At 42.2% G+C, this 17,184-nt stretch overlaps 1 protein-coding gene across 2 annotated transcripts in view; it reads right to left on the bottom strand.

Annotated features, from left to right (window-relative positions):
- Nucleotides 1–17,184, bottom strand: part of LOC109892768 (rho GTPase-activating protein 7) — a 107,176-nt gene that overhangs the window by 25,777 nt on the left and 64,215 nt on the right. Inside the window, exon 1 of one of the 2 annotated variants that reach the window (XM_020485537.2) lies at nt 3,957–4,156. The exons of the other annotated variant lie outside the window; for it this stretch is intronic. Coding sequence (XP_020341126.1) covers nt 3,957–3,969 — 13 coding nt within the window. The 5' untranslated portion in view covers nt 3,970–4,156. Of the gene's footprint in view, nt 1–3,956; nt 4,157–17,184 lie in introns of those variants that run through there. 2 annotated transcript variants of the gene reach the window in all.

The raw sequence follows: 17,184 nt of genomic DNA, 5'->3' as shown, positions 1-17,184 counted from the left end.
CCCTTTCACAACACCAATTTGGACTATTTTGTGTATGTCCATTACATGAAATCCAAATAAAAATCAATTTAAATTACAGGTTGTAATGCAACAAATTAGGAAAAATGGCAAGGGGGATGAATACATTTACAAGGCACGGTATGTAGTAGTAGAGTAGGGGCCTGAGGGCACACACGTATTATGTTGTGAAATCTGTTGTGAATGTATTGTAATGTTTTTAAAAATGTATAATTGCCTTCATTTTGCTGGACCGCAGGAAGAATAGTTGCTGTCTTGGCAGCAGCTAATGGGGATCCATAATAAATACAAATACACGTTTTGGGATTGGCGGACAGAGTTTGTGACAGAGAGGAGATCAGCTGTACCTGCTAAAATATGACATACAGGCTAGTAACACATAACTCTGAGGCTGTAAAGCTATGTATCAGAATGTATCTGCCAGGGTTATATAAAAAGCCTGCACCCTCTGTGACATCTAGGAAGAATTTAATCCACTTAACCCCAACATTTCTCTATGTTTTCGCCATCATTTTGAAGACCTAGTTACTTTTTTGCTTTGACAAAGGTATTTCTCTAGATTATTATTTAGTGTGATTATTGATTAATTTTCCTCTGTCCCTCATTTTAAGGTCAACCCTGCTACGTGAACTCCCATTTGAATATGGTAAAGTAAACTATTTCTTTAATCTTTTTTTCCTAAAGCAACATTAAACAGCTAATAGTCAAATCATAGCATAAAAATAGGTGAGCTGGTTCTACTCTTTTTGGCCCTTTCCTGTGTTTTGTGGTGGAAAACTGAGCGGGTCAAGCCTAACACGTCAACCCTGTAGTTACCCATAGAGAGCCTACAAATGTTTTAACAATTCCCCCCCCCCCCTTCCATTGCCACTCCCTGTTGCACACAATAAGCTTCCATTCCCCTTGTCAAAATGGAATTTATGGCTGATTTAAGATGAAATTGTCAACGCTGTTACTGTCAATCCTGTTACGGTCAACCGTGTTACTTTATTTGGCACTTAATATGCACTTGCTACAGTATTTTTATTTATTTAACCTCTTGAGATTAAGTTACACTTCTCAAAAGGCACCGTGGAACAACCATAAAGCCTATGGTGGAATAAGTTGTTATCACCTTATAATAACACCCTGCTCCCAGATGTAAATAAACTATTAGCTACCCAAACCAGTGGTCAGAATGACATCACAGGGCTGGAAAAGGCATAAGACAGGTGACCCAGTTGCAGTATGAAATATGTATAAAACAGTGAACAATTAACTTCACTGCGCCTTGTTCACCACTATATTCTTCCTGCGTATAGGCATGATGGTATCTGTGAGACCGCCAATTTTAATAAGGCCAAGAAGGGAAAGGCTCTTCCTTTTCCAAATTCCTCAGGCCGCCTTGGAGGAAGTTGTGCTTTTGGGCTCTGGGTTCTGATAAGAGATGCGTGCTTGCAATTCAACCCCTCCCTCCCTCACAGCGCCAGGAAGTCGGAGGAGTGTGTTTAGGGGCCTGGGAAAATGGCGCTACGTGCTCTAGCCCTGACGCAATCCTTGCCCCCCCCCCAGTGCGTCCCAGTGCGCACCACACACACTACACACCCACTCTTCATAGCGGTCTCCTAAGTCCTACCACTATATGGGCCTCCAGGCCTAGAGCTGTCTTTTGCCATGTCTCTTCATGAGTCGATATACATGAGAAAAGCATCTCAGTGTGATATGGTAACATCTCTCTGCTCTGACAGCTTACATGGTTCTGATCTTCACAACATCCTCCAGAGGACCAAGCCTTAGACTCGACAGCCTCAGTGGAGTGCAAATACAGCTGCTTTTTACTGGGATGGCAAGTGTCAAGTGAGGCGTAAAAGTGGTATGAAAACCTCAAATGTCTGTGAAGTTATGTTGAGAACTGTAACATTCGACAAGTGGAGTGCTAGGGATGATATGATATTGGGTGGTTACTGTGGCCTAGTTAGATTACAACACAATGGATGTGTTCTAGGGAATGGCCAACATATGTCCTCTGAATGACTGTAAACAAGGACATTTTTTATGAGGAAAAGACAAGAAAGACCAAAAGATAGAACTGACCTCCATTTTCTGTTCTTAAATCAGAGAATATAGATGTTTGATGAATCACAAATAACAGTGATATCCAGCAGTTGGTAATCTATCATGTTTCTGTTCTGTTAGGTATTTGGTGTATGACCCAAGTGTGTCACTCAGTCAGCAAATCAGAGTTAATATGGAAAAAGTAACAATGGCTCTATAACAATGGCAATCAGAGAGCACCTGGTGATTGTTACACAATCATTTATCCCCCTTAACCATCTATACCAGGACTGGCTTATCTCATTCCATTACTCCCCGGCCAAAGTTGGCAGGTAGAATTGCATTAGGTCATAGGTATAATTGTTCCTGCACTCTGTTGCTCCTGGTTGCTAACAACAGTGTCTATGTGATGCAGTCATGCCAATGGGGAAATGAGTTGGAGGGATTTTCGCTGCTATAGTTAGAGAACTTTCAGATTGCAGAAAGTATAATTGGTGAATTAAGGTCTTCTAGGAAATACTAGACACCACAATGAACCGGTCAATCTCTACTGAACCTTTTTAGAGAACCATCTGCAAATGAGCCCAACTTAGGGGTCTGCTCACTTTGAATCATGTTGATTGGATTGAAATACTTGGCATTTAATGGTCAAGTAGAACTATGCACATGATAAGATGCCAAATCTTAAAATGGTGAAATACAACAGTTAGTTGATTAGAGACCAAATACTCTAATCCATTGCAATGACTGAGTAACTTTGTTCAGTGTGGTTCCTCTGAAAAGCTAACACCATGGGAAAAAGACTTATTGGAAAACAACAGATTTGCGAGGCATTTTATCTCTGATTCCAAAGTAGCTGGTTTTCTATCATAACTCCTAAGTTCATCAAATTTTGCAGCCTGTACCCATGGCCTACATGCTAGGAATACGTATGGAGCAGGAAACAAATACAGTGTATTACACACTAACATTACACACTAACACTAACATCACTGAAATTAATTTAATAAATTGACTGGCACCTGCATGAAGAATTCAATATAACACTCTCCCCCATACACTCAACCTACAGGCCAGAAATACACATATAAATGTTATACTCTGTAGGCGTAAATTCTTAAGATGTCATTTGAATATTTTACGTGGACATTTTTTATAGGATTAATTTTCTTAATTTTAGAGTAAACTAAGAAACCTAACTTTCGAATCTATATGACAAAACATCTAGGCTATTTAAACAATTATTTATTACATTATTTGACATAAAATAATAAATTTTTAATGAGCTGAAGTATCATATTTATGTAGTCACGTTCCTTGACAAAATGGTGAATATTGACACTGTCTTTACTGATCCTACTCAACCACTTATTTTTTTCATTAGAGCTCACTCAATAACATTTTCAAGGATTTTATTAACAGTATAGTCATTTATTTAGGAGACAGTCTTATCTAGAGTGATTTACAGTAGCGAGTGGATATATTTTCATACTGGTCCCTTGTGGGAATCAAACCCACAACCCTGATGTTGCACACACATGCGCTACCAACTAAGCCACAGTGAACCCTTTCATGTTCCTTGAAAGTCAAACTATTCCTTTTGAATCTATATGACAAAACATTTCAGCTAGTTAAATAAGTCTTTTTAAAAGCCTGTTGCAAAACTATAGTCTAGAGCATGCATTAGACTAAAGGGCTGATGCTCATGCGGTGGTGCAGCACATCACCTTACATCATCTGAACTCCTCACCTCATTTTGAGCATCACATGAACCTCACAGCTGACACCCTATCAGGTTAGTAGTGGCTCTCTGAATATGTTAATACATCTAAGTTTATATTTGTCGGAGTCCTAGAATTTGCTATTGTACTACTAAAGTTCATAGAAGAAAAGTTGTTACTTACTTGTAATCAACATGGTGCTGTAATGTTGTCAGATGAAATGTGATATTTAGTCTCGTTTTATTCTTGTTAAGAATGAGCAAACTTATCAAACTTGATGTTGAATAACAAAAATACATAAAAACTATACAAATCTAATCAAATATTGAAGACAAGTTCAGCTGTCTTGATCATATTGGCCATCATTGTGAAATCAGTACAAACATTTCCACTTTCCAGTCGCCCTTCCCTCCCCTGGACCATACCAACTGCACTTAACGCTCACCCCAGGAGGGAGGCTTCCAAAACTACATAATGGTTGACCAAGGCTGTTGACTTTAAAAGCATGCCAGGGTATTTATAAAGTATTTCAGAATTCAGATAACTTTCTCTACTGTGACAACTAATACAATTGTAAAATCTGATATAAAATAATTCATTTTAAATTAGCTAATGTAAACCCCACACCACCACCCTTAAGAGAGTGTGGTTGATCCCATGACATTGCCCTGTTGGTATTAGACTAGACTGGAGTGGCCAGAAAGAGATTTCCTAACCTCAGACACTGGCCTTGAGGGCATATTCCCCCCTTTGTAGTCAGACTTGACAGCTAAAATTAGATGTAGCAGACAATCAGCCTATCATGGTAAACACAGAAACTCTCAAAGACAGTCAGGCTAAGAACATGATGAAATTCCCTCCACACAGGCTTCATAATAATAATGTATTTTTTATATAATACAGTACACTATTTGTACTTTATGTAACTAGTCCTTCCAATATCCAGATACCACATTTCTTACACATTTATGTTCTCACTTTTCTTGACAAAACAGTGAATTTTGACTCTATCTTTACTGATCCTACTCAAACAATCAACCACTTATTTATGTCATTAGAACTCACTCAATAACATTTTCATGGATTTCATTAACATCATAGACATTCAGCAGACAGTCTTATCCAGAGTGCATACATTTTCATACTGGTCCCCCATGGGAATCAAACACACAACCCTAATGTTGAACACACCACACTCTATCAACTGAGCCACAGGGAACCCTTTCCATTCCTTGAAAGTCAAATTATTCCTATGGTACATTACCTTACCTCTAAAACCTGCAGCCCACTCTTATATGTGGTCTGACCTTCTCCTGTAGCTGCTATCAGCATCTTATAAAAGGCAGCCGCTGTTTCAAAGCAGAAATGGCACATTTAGTTCAAATCAAAAGAACAAGAGGATAGTAACTCTAATGACTACCCTTAAACCACTGTGGATGATGACAAAAACCTGCAGTGCTAATAGCCCTCTTCAAGGCTTCATCAGGATTCATTCCTAGGTAAGCCATTAGCGGTAATAGGTTCCATTTACAACGTAGGTGTTTGATTAGGCTCTTTTAAATGTGAAAACCCCTTGAGAGGGCCACCTCTTTGCTGCATTAATTCACAGTTGAATGAAAGATGGAAAGAAATGAAAACAACTAATGACTTTTACACAAGAGTGAAGTACAGGAACCATGGTCCCCTTGGCAACCTTCCTGGAGCGCTTAGCTCAAGTTTATAATAAAACCTGGAAATAGGCATTCTTGGCTGTTACTGGGAATGAGATGTTTTTCTTGGATGACCCTAGCCCAAGATTCTGGTTTATGTGCATGATGTCATAGTCCATCATAATGCAGACCAAAGTTTTGTTATTTTTCCTGCAGATTTCGAAACCGCTTCTGCTTCATGTCTATGTACTAAAGTAATTATTTTATAATACACTTCTGAAGACAAATGTTGACTACGGTAACTGTCACAACTGACCAAATATTTTATCTTGGCACAATTATAAAGTTTTTCTGTTTGGGTTAGCTGGTGAATTCATCAAAGCCACTGGCTCTTTCTGGTTCCTTGAGGGTCCCACCCTTGTTTTGGGTGAGTTCATTTTGCGGGACGGGGGTGTGCACTGCAGTCCTCCTCCCCAAGCAAAGGCTTCCGCTCTGACAAGCCCCTTATTCCTGTCCTTCCATCACACAATCTGCTTTAATTCTATACCTATATAAAACATATTAGCTGCTGTTGGATGGTTTGAGTTCTGTGGATGTTATAAAACTTGTTGCTATTTAAGAGATTATGACTTCTGGGTTTTCCTCCTCAGGATCACAACTCCTAAATGCTGAAGTGATAGTGATCAGCAAGGATGAAATGATCGCTGCTGTTAATATCTAAGTTTCTCTACCTCTCCCATCAAATCAAACTTAACCATGACGACAGATGTTTTTCTACTTACTGTTGCTTCATGGGCAGTCAGCCTGCCTTACAATAAATACACAACATCACAAAGAAATTGCCATACGGAGACGTGGAACTATGCTGAAACTATAGAAACCACACTGAACACCACAACAAAGAAGATCATTCCACATCATCTCACTTTACGATATGAGCTTGGACAGGTTGGCTGAAAATGGCCAGGCTATAGCCAAATGGGTCTATATATCAAAGACACACATCCAGAGGTCCAATAGCATCTCTCTCCAGTTCATCATTCTTAGAAATGACATCATCTGTGTTCAAATCTTTGTGTTGATGAAATTATGTTACTTCAACAGCTGTGGTGGCAGACCGGCCAGCAGCCATCCAGTCTGTTCTACTGGATGGTTTTATTTACAACTGAAGTATTTACAATGACTGTGATTAATGCTAATGGCCAAGCCTCTCTATTGGAAACAGTCAGATCCATCCACCAAGACTGATCCAAAGCAACACTAGCGCCATGTGGACTGTGGGTATGTTTAATACAAAGCGACATATGTCCTAGTGTTGTGAGAAGGACAAAGGGACAGCCGTGTGTGTGTTTACCTAGTATGAAAGTGGCCCCATCCTCGTTTGTTTGCTCTTCCATAAAGCAGAGAGGCTCACTTAGGCTTGACCTCTGCTCTTGGCAGCCGCTGCACTGCTGGTCCCTGGTCACTGTTTTGTAAGGTTATGCAAGAACACACATCCTTCTCCTGAGTAAGAGGAGGAGGGTGTCAGAAAAGGAAGAATTCAGTTCAGTACCCCTCCCAGGGTAGAGTGTGTGTGTGTGTGTGAGACTGTGTGTGTGTGTGTGTGTGTGGTTATGACTGTGTTACTGAGGGTATGTGAGGATGTGTCATGTGTTTACTCTCATGGACTTTGTTTCTATTTGAGTATACCGTATGCACTTGTGATTGTGTGTTTCTCTCTATGTGTGTATTTCTGTGTCTGCAATCTGAGTCTAGCCTCTGAGTCTTTGGGCTGGTATTTCCGTTGATGTAGGAAGCGCTCTCTCTGTCCCTAGAACTGTGTGTCCCTCCCCTTCTACTCACCGGTACTGTAGCTCCAGCTTGCCATCTAGCCTCTGTGTTCAAATCAATCTGTCCTGAACACACTGGGCACCTCTGTACTGGAACCAGGAAACGCTGAGCACAATCACTGACCACCTCCTCCTCGCTCAAAATAACTTCTAACTTTAGCAGAAGTACTTTATCAAAAGCTATAATGATAATAATAAAACTACAGTATTTTGGCCTGTTTGTGTACCCTTTAGGGACAGAGACAGAGGGACAGAGGTGGCAGTGTGGAATGAAAATAACCTGAGAAAATAATTAAAGCATTTGACATGGAAACTGGAAAAAGCATACCGGTAGCTGACATCTGTGAGGTAATACCAAACCCATGAAAAGGCCTTGGCCCTGCCGTGCCCTGACATGGTCTGAATGTTATGGTATAATAGTGGTGTAGAGTTAGTAGAGTTGTCAGTGCCTGTTTGTCTCTTTCTGCACTGAATATAATTGCCATAGAGCTCAGAGCTTAGGTTACAGTAGGCCAGACTCTGTCATATGCCAAGCGACAGGACTAGCCCTTGAAAGGAGCCTCTGACGAGCTACAGAATCAATTAAGTGGGGATATGATAAGAGCTGTGCTTCATTAGTTAGAAATTATTAGTTGCTTTATTACTTAGAAATGATCTGGGGTGCAGAGTAATGGCCCATCCATGTACAGTTCATTTGGAAGGCTTCTTCATTGGGACACCTATGGCTGCTATGTTCTCTGGCAACATATCTGTGTTTATTTCCCTTCTCATAACTCAGCTATTGAATTGGAGTTTAGGGAACACAGTTCTATTTCATATATCTGATAATGGCACTGGAGGGGATGGCTGCTGTTTTACGGGCTCCTAACCAACTGTGCAATTTTGTGTGTTTTTTCCACATTGTTTGTAACTTATTTTGTAAATAATATTGCTGCTACTGCCTCTTATGACCAAAAATAGCTTCTGGTTATCAGAACAGTGATTACTCACCTCGAACTGGAGAAAGATTTTTTCTTTAATGAGTCCGACGCAAAGGATTTACTGCTTCTCCGAATCCAGGCCGAAATACATATAATTTGCGTGAAGAAAAGACGGAAATACAGGAGGCTGCCTTGTGAGAATTTGTTGGTGAGTGGGTAACCCGCCTCTACCATCCGTTCTATTGGCCAACTTGCAATTACTGGAGAATAAAATGGATGATCTCCGTTTGCGACTATCCTACCAACGGGTTATTAACAACTGTAATATGTTTCACAGAGTCGTGGCTGAACGACAACATGGATAATATACAGTGCCTTCGGAAAGTATTCCGACCCCTTGACTTTTTCAAAATGTTACGTTACAGCCTTGTTTTAAAATGGGTTGAATAAAAAACCTCAGCAATCTACACACAATACCCCATAATGCAAAGCAGAAACAGAAAATAGCGTATTATATAAGTATTCAAACCCTTTGCTATGAGACTCAAAATTGACCTCAGTTGCATCCTGTTTCCATTGATCATCAAATCAAATCAAATGTATTTATATAGCCCTTCGTACATCAGCTGATATCTCAAAGTGCTGTACAGAAACCCAGCCTAAAACCCCAAACAGCAAGCAATGCAGGTGGAGAAGCACGGTGGCTAGGAAAAACTCCCTAGAAAGGCCAAAACCTAGGAAGAAACCTAGAGAGGAACCAGGCTATGTGGGGTGGCCAGTCCTCTTCTGGCTGTGCCGGGTGGAGATTATAACAGAACATGGCCAAGATGTTCAAATGTTCATAAATGACCAGCATGGTCGTATAATAATAAGGCAGAACATTTTAAACTGGAGCTGCAGCACAGTCAGATGGACTGGGGACAGCAAGGAGTCATCATGTCAGGTAGTCCTGGGGCATGGTCCTAGGGCTCAGGTCCTCCGAGAGAGAGAAAAAAAGAAGAGAGAATTAGAGAGAGCATATGTGGGGTGGCCAGTCCTCTTCTGGCTGTGCCGGGTGGAGATTAAAACAGAACATGGCCAAGATGTTCAAATGTTCATAAATGATCAGCATGTTCGAATAATAAGAAGGCAGAACAGTTGAAACTGGAGCAGCAGCACGGCCAGGTGGACTGGGGACAGCAAGGAGTCATCATGTCAGGTAATCCTGGGGCATGGTCCTAGGGCTCAGGTCCTCCGAGAGAGAGACGGAGAGAATTAGAGAACGCACACTTAGATTCACATAGGACACCGAATAGGACAGGATAAGTACTCCAGATATAACAAACTGACCCTAGCCCCCTGAAACATAAACTACTGCAGCATAAATACTGGAGGCTGAGATCCTTGAGATGTTTCTACAATTTGATTGGACTCCAACTGTGGTAAATTCAATTGATTGGACATGATTTGGAAAGGCACACACCTGTCTATAAAAGGACTCAGTTGACAGTGCATGTCAGAGCAAATACCAAGCCATGAGGTCGAAGGAATTGTCCGTAGAGCTCCGAGACAGGATTATGTTGAGGCAAAGATCTTGGGAAGGGTACCAAAAAATGTCCGCAGCATTGAAGGTCCCCAAAAACACAGTGGCCTCCATCATTCTTAAATGGAAGAAGTTTGGAATCACCAAGACTCTTCCTAGAGCTGGCGGCCCAGGAAGCTGAGCAATCGGGAGAGAAGGGCCTTGGTCGGGAAGGTGACCAAGAACCCAATGTTCACTCTGCCAGAGCTCTAGAGTTTCTCTGTGCAGATGGAAGAAACTTCCAGAAGGACAACCATCTCTGCAGTACTCCACCAATCAGGCCTTTATGGTAGAGTGGACAGATGGAAGCCACTCCTCAGTAAAAGTCACACGACAGCCCGCCTAAAGGCACCTAAAGGACTCTCAGATGATGAGAAACAAGATTCTCTGGTCGGATGAAACCAAGACTGAAGTCTTTGGCCTGAATGCCAAGCATCACGTCTGGAGGAAACCTGGCACCATCCCTACGTTGATGCATGGTGGTGGCAACATAATGCTGTCGGTTATGTTTTCCAGCAGCAGGGACAAAGTACAGAGCGATCCTTGATGAAAACCTGCTCCAGAGCGCTCAGGACCTAAGACTGGGACGAAGGTTCACCTTCCAACAGGACAACGACCCTAAGCACACAGCAGAGACAACGCAGGAGTGGCTTCAGGACAAGTCTCTGAATGTCCTTGAGTGGCCCCGCCAGAGCCCGGGCTTGAACCTGATCGAACATCTCTGGAGAGACCTGAAAATAGCTGTGCAGCAATGCTCCTCATCCAACCTGACAGAGTGTGAGAGAATCTGCAGAGAAGAATGGGAGAAACTCCCCAAATACAGGTTTGCCAAGCTTGCAGCGTCATACCCAAGAAGACTCGATGCTGTAATCACTGCCAAAGGTGCTTCAACAAAATACTGAGTATAGGGTCTGAATACTTATGTAAATGTAATATAAACGTTTTTTATTTTGAATACACTTGCAAAAAATGATAAAAAACAGTTTTTGCTTTGTCATCATATGGTATTGTGTGTAGATTGATGAAAAAAATACATTTTAGAATAAGGCTGTAACGTTACAAAATGTGGAAAAAGTCAAGGGGTCTGAAAACTTTCTGAAGGCACTGAACAATTGGCTTGGCTTTCCATGCATCGACAGAACAGAACAGCTACATCTGGTAAGACGAGGGGTGTGGGTGTGTGTCTATTTGTCAATAATAGCTGATGCGCGAAGCTTTAGACCATCTATATTTTTTGTAGCCACCTATTTACCACCACAAACCGATGCTGGCACCATGACCGCACTCAACGAGCTCTATAAGGCTATAAGCAAACAATAAAATGCTCATATAGAAGCGGCACTCCTAAGGGCCGGGGACTTGAATGCAGGCAAACTTAAATCCATTTGACCTAATATCTACCAGCATGTCACATGTGCAACCAGAAGAATAAAAAACTCTTTACTCCACACACAAAGACGCATACAAAGCTCTCCCTCGCCCTCAATTTGGCTAATCTGACCATAATTCTATTCACCTGATTCCTGCTTACAGGGAAAAAGTAAAGCAGGAAGTACCAGTGACTCGCTCAATACAGAAGTTGTCAGATGACAAGGAGGCTACGCTATAGGACTGTTCGCTAGCACAGACTGGAATATGTTCTGGGATTCATCCAATGGCGTCCCACCAATGGCATCCCCAATTCATCCAACATCATTCCCACAGTGACCGTACGTACATATCCCAACCAGAAGCCATGAATTACAGGCAACATCCATACCGAACTAAAGGCTAGAGGTGCCGCTTTCAAGAAGCGGGACACTAATCCAGACGCTTATAAGAAATCCTGCTATGCCTTCAGATGAACTATCAAACAGGCAAAGTTTCAATACAGGACTAAGATTGAATCCTACTACACCGGCTCTAACGCACGTCGGCTGTGGCAGGGCTTGCAAACTATTACTTGGCCATGCTGCTGTTCCAGTTTCAACTGACCTGAGCCCTAGGACCATGCCCCAGGACTACCTGACATGATGACTCCTTGCTGTCCCCAGTCTACCTGGCCATGCTGCTGCTCCAGTTTCAACTTCCACCTGACTGTGCTGCTGCTCTAGTTTCAACTGTTCTGCCTTATTATTATTCGACCATGCTGGTCATTTATGAACATTGAACATCTTGACCATGTTCTGTTATAATCTCCACCCGGCACAGCCAGAAGAGGACTGGCCACCCCACATAGCCTGGTTCCTCTCTAGGTTTCTTCCTAGGTATTGGCCTTTCTAGGGAGTTTTTCCTAGCCACTGTGCTTCTCCACCTGCATTGCTTGCTGTTTGGGGTTTTAGGCTGGGTTTCTGTACAGCACTTTGAGATATCAGCTGATGTACGAAGGGCTATATAAATAAATTTGATTTGATTTGATTTGATATTACGGACTACAAAGGGAGACCCAGCCGTGAACTGCCTAGTGGCGCGAGCCTACCAGATGAGCTAAATGCCTTTTATGCTCGCTTCGAGGCAAGTAACACTGAAGCATGCATGAGAGCACCATCTGCTCCGGAAGACTGTGTGATCACGCTCTCCATAGACAATGTGAGCAAGAAATTTAAACAGGTCAACATTCCCAAGGCTGCGGGGCCAGACGCATTATGTACTCAGAGCATGCGCGGACGAACTGGCAAGTGTCTTCACTGACATTTTGAATTTTCACTGACTGAGTCTGTAATACCTACATGTTTCATGCTGACCACCATAGTCCCTGTGTCCAAGAAAGTGAAGGTAACCTGCATAAATGACTAACATCCCTTAGCACTCACGTTTGTAGCCATGAAGTGCTTTGAAAGGCTGGTCATTGCTCACATCAACACCATCATCCCAGAAACTCTAGACCCACTTCAATTCGCATACCGCCCCAACAGATCCACAGATAATCCAATCTCTATTGCACTCCACACTGTCCTTTCACACCTGGGCAAAGGACCACCTCTGTGAGAATGCTGTTCATTGACTACAGCTCAGCATTCAACACCATAGAGCCCACAAAGCTAAGGACCCTGGGACTAAACACCTTCTGCAACTGGATCCTGGACTTCCTGACGGGCCGCCTCCAGGTGGCCAGGGTAGGCAAAAACATATCTGCCACGCTGATCCTCAACACGGAGGCCCCTTAGGGGTGCGTGCTTTGTCCCCTCCCGTACTCCATGTTCACCCACGACTGCGTGGCCAAGCACAACTCCAACACCATCATTAAGTTTGCTGACAACACAACAGTGGTAGGCCTGATCACCCACAACGATGAGATAGTCTATTGGGAGGAGGTCAGAGAACTGGCAGTGTGGTGCCAGGACAACAACCTCTCCCTTAACGCGAGCAAGACAAAGGAGCTGATCGTGGACTGCAGGAAAAGGAGGGCCGAACACGCCCCCATTCACATCAACGGGGCTGTAGTGGACCGGGTCGAGAGTTTCAAGTTCCTTGGTGTCCACATCACCAACAAACTATCATGGTCCAAACACATCAAGACAGTCGTGAAAAGGGCACGACAACACCTTTCCCCCTGAGGAGACTGAAAAGATTTGGCATGGGTCCCCAGATCCTCAAAAAGTTCAACAGCTGCACCATCAAGAGCATCCTGACCGGTTGCATCACTGCCTGGTATGGCAACTGCTTGGCATCCAACCGTAAGGTGCTCCAGAGGGTAGTAAGTACGGTCCAGTACATCATGCCATCCAGGACCTATATACTACTCAACCAAGTCATAGACTATGCTCTCTGATACTTCACGGCAAGTGGTACCGAGCGTGGAGTCTAGGTCCAAAAGGCACCTTAACAACTTCTACCCCCAAGCCATAAGACTGCTGAACAATTAATCGAATGGCCATTACTTTGCTTACACTACTGCTACTCACTGTTTATTATCTCTGCATAGTCACTTTATCCCTACCTCCATGTATAAATTACCTCAACTAACCTGCACATTGACTCTGTACCGGTATTTTTTTTACTTTAGATGATTTAGTAAATATAGGCCCACGAGCCGCTGAGGCCCCTAATGATGAGCTCCATTTTGTTGTGGCCCCCACCTCCGTTAAAGTTGCCCATCCCTGCCCTAGAGCAATAGCTAGCATTGGACACCACTTAACTGTGACAGTAAGGTCTGCACAAATGTGTGAAGTGAATACTTATTTACTTACTCCATGAAGTTGATGTATTCTGAGGAGCGTGTGCTTCTTGACATACACTTTGCAGTGTGTACTTGTTGACATACTACACAAAGTATCTACACTATAAGGTTGTGTACTTGTTGACAAGGACATACCCTACGATGTGTGTACTTGTTGACATACACTACAAAGTTTGTCCTTGATTACATACAGTACACTTTGAAGTGTGTACATTTCTTGTTGATGCAGTGTGTTACAATGGAAAGCCTGAGCATCATGCAGGCTGAAGGTCATAATGGTCCCTAGTGGGGTTCCGGAGCCTTCCCGGAGCCTTCCCATCAGGATATCCCAGTCCCACGCCATCCCACATTCTGTCTCCGAGCCAGTGACCCAAAATAGCACCTCTGATCCGTTCAGCTTGTTGTCTATCCATCCAGGAAATGTCAAAGCTATGATGTACATTGGCCTGTTCTCTCTGACCCCTTGTCTTTCTCTGTGTTTACAATGGGCTTAGCTAAAGCCACCATGTGGATTTATGCTCTACTGACATGGTCTTTAGTGTCTAAATCCAGAGCTCTGACATTTATTCAAATGGTGTTAGTTTATACCGACTGACTGTTCAGTATCATGATACTAGATATTTAAGCCGTCGCCGATGACTCAGATTTGTACCCTTACTTCGGTTTGAACCCTAAAAGTCAAGGGCACAGGGACTATGGTGGTCAAAGTCAAGAATAAGTAAGTAAAATAAAGTACACAAAGCATGTGCTTTTTGTATTACACTAACTAGGTAAAGGAGTAAATTAATGCTGGATAGTCTTCATTTTTTATTTTTTACATGAATTTATGAGTCTATAAGGAAGCCCTACAGAAGCCCAAGGCAAAAAAACTAAGAAAACGTAGACTTTAAATTATCTAGTTCGAACGACTTAGTAAATATATGTTTTTCTTACTAAGTCGTTCAAACGAGATACTAACTCGTTTGAAATGACATATTAATTACTTTGAACAACGTATTATCTCATTCAAATTACTTAATTGTCTAATTAGGCCTAATTTCTGATGCAGTGCCAGCTGTGCTTAAGACCGTTGCTGCAGTCATTCATTCACTGATTCCATCCATTGATATGATTATTCAATGACAGTTATTTAATAGCCTAAAGCAGGGCTGCTTTTGAATGCCAGAGCATGTAAGTGGGCCAACAAGATCTCATGGTTTTAACAATTTTACTTCAGATTCTGACATTTATCCAAGTTTCTCCAAACATCAAATTTCCGAAGGGTTTCTGAAACACTGGGTTGCTCCTCCTGCTCAGCATTGTCTTTCCAAGGCTGGCGTGTTCAATCTCAGTGGTGGACATTCTTTTTTTTCTTCCTTTTTTCTATCCCTAACCTTCACCAAAAAACATTCGTAATGAATGCCTTACCTTAACAGTGTAGTTGTTTTTGTTTTAAAACTATCCAAAACCTTAACTCGTAATGTAAGCATTTGGGATGAATCAAGGAAGACGCTGAGCAAGAGGAGAAAAAGAGGGTGTCAAAAACACTTTGACATTTGATGTTTGGAGCAACGTTGAAACTTGACGTTTGGAGAAATGTGGATAAACATCAGAATCTGAAGTCAAATTGATAAAACCGTGAGATCTTGTTGGCCCACTACATGTTCTGGTATTCAAAAGTATCCCTATCAAAGAATAAAAAATCATATCAATGGATGGAACGATCTGACAAGCACAACTGCTGCTGCATAACACATTAGGCCTAACTAGACAAAATGTCATTTGAGCATTTATTCAAATGTTATTCAAACAACTTTGTATCTCGTTCAAAAAATTTTTATTTACTAAGTTGTTCAAATGAGATACTAAGTAATTCGAACAAGATAGTAAGTCATTCGGAATAGATTATTCCAATTGTTTTCTTTTTTGCCTTGGATTTCAGGGCTTCTGTACATCTATGGTGTCTAACGTCCTTTTTTAATTACAGCTCATAGGAGAAGCCTTTTCACTCATGCAGGTGGGAGATTGTTGTGCCGGCCGACGTCAGTGTCCATCTGCTTAGTTTTGGTAAAGAAAGACGTCTCCAAAATGTCTGTCAGAAGCCCAGAGATGACCCATTCAGCACAGAGACAGGAGGGAGCCACAATGCAAAAGTGGCAGGGATTTAGGCAGCGCCTGGACTGAATACCGCAGTGTGTGTGTGTGTGTGTGCGTGTGTGTGTGTGTGTGACTGTACACAATGAGAAGAAAACAGACAAGTGTTTGCCTCTCCTCCATGTGATGCCAACTGTTCTGTACACACAGCTAAGAGCCAGAGCGTTTGAGCACAAGGTAAGCAAACAGTTTAGAGTATAATCTCCTCCCTAGCCCCCTACAGAATGGCTAGACGGGTATACGCACTTGCACCCACATGTGTACACCTGCAGAAGAAATAGAACACACACACGCACAGCAATGCTTAACACCATAGCAGCACCCACCTGTAGCACACGCTCCAGTAGGCATATCTCACTGGTCACCCCCAATGCCAATTCTTCCTTTGGCCTTTCCTTCCAGTTCTCTGCTGCCAATGACTGGAACGAACTGCAAAAATCACTAAAGCTGGATACTCTTACCTCCCTCACTAGCTTTGAGGACCATCTGTCAGAGCAGCTCACAGATCACTGCACCTGTACATAGCTCATCTGTAAATAGCCCATCCAATCTACCTCATCCCCATACTGTATTTATTTATTTATCTTGCTCCTTTGTACCCCAGTATCTCTGCTTGCACATTCATCTTCTGAACATCTACCATTTCAGTGTTTAATTGCTATATTGTAATTACTTCATCACCATTGCCTATTTATTGCCTTACCTCTCTTATCCTGCCTCATTTGCACAGGCTGTATATAGATTTTTCAACTGTATTATTGACTGTATGTTTGTTTATTCCATGTGTAACTCTGTGTTGTTGTATGTGTCGAACTGCTTTGCTTTATCTTGGCCAGGTCGCAGTTGCAAATGAGAATTTGTTCTCAACTAGCCTACCTGGTTAAATAAAGGTGTTCTCAACTAGCCTACCTGGTTAAATAAAGGTGTTCTCAACTAGCCTACCTGGTTAAATAAAGGTTGAAAAAAAATAAATAAAATAAATAAAATAAACATACATACTCACATTCAAGCAGCCACACATGCAGACTCAGGTAAGAGTGAAACTGCTGTGTATGTGTGTGTGTGTGTGTGTGTGTGCACTGTGCCTCCTGTCACTGTCTCTGTCGCTCTGCCTTCATTTGCTTTTCAATGAGGCTTACAGCTTGCCTGGTTAACCAAAC

This window comes from Oncorhynchus kisutch, linkage group LG6 (genome assembly GCF_002021735.2).
Source record: "Oncorhynchus kisutch isolate 150728-3 linkage group LG6, Okis_V2, whole genome shotgun sequence".
Taxonomy (NCBI): Eukaryota; Metazoa; Chordata; class Actinopteri; order Salmoniformes; family Salmonidae; genus Oncorhynchus; species Oncorhynchus kisutch.
Note: the sequence above shows the minus strand (reverse complement) of the source record. Positions and strands in the feature narration are given on the sequence as shown.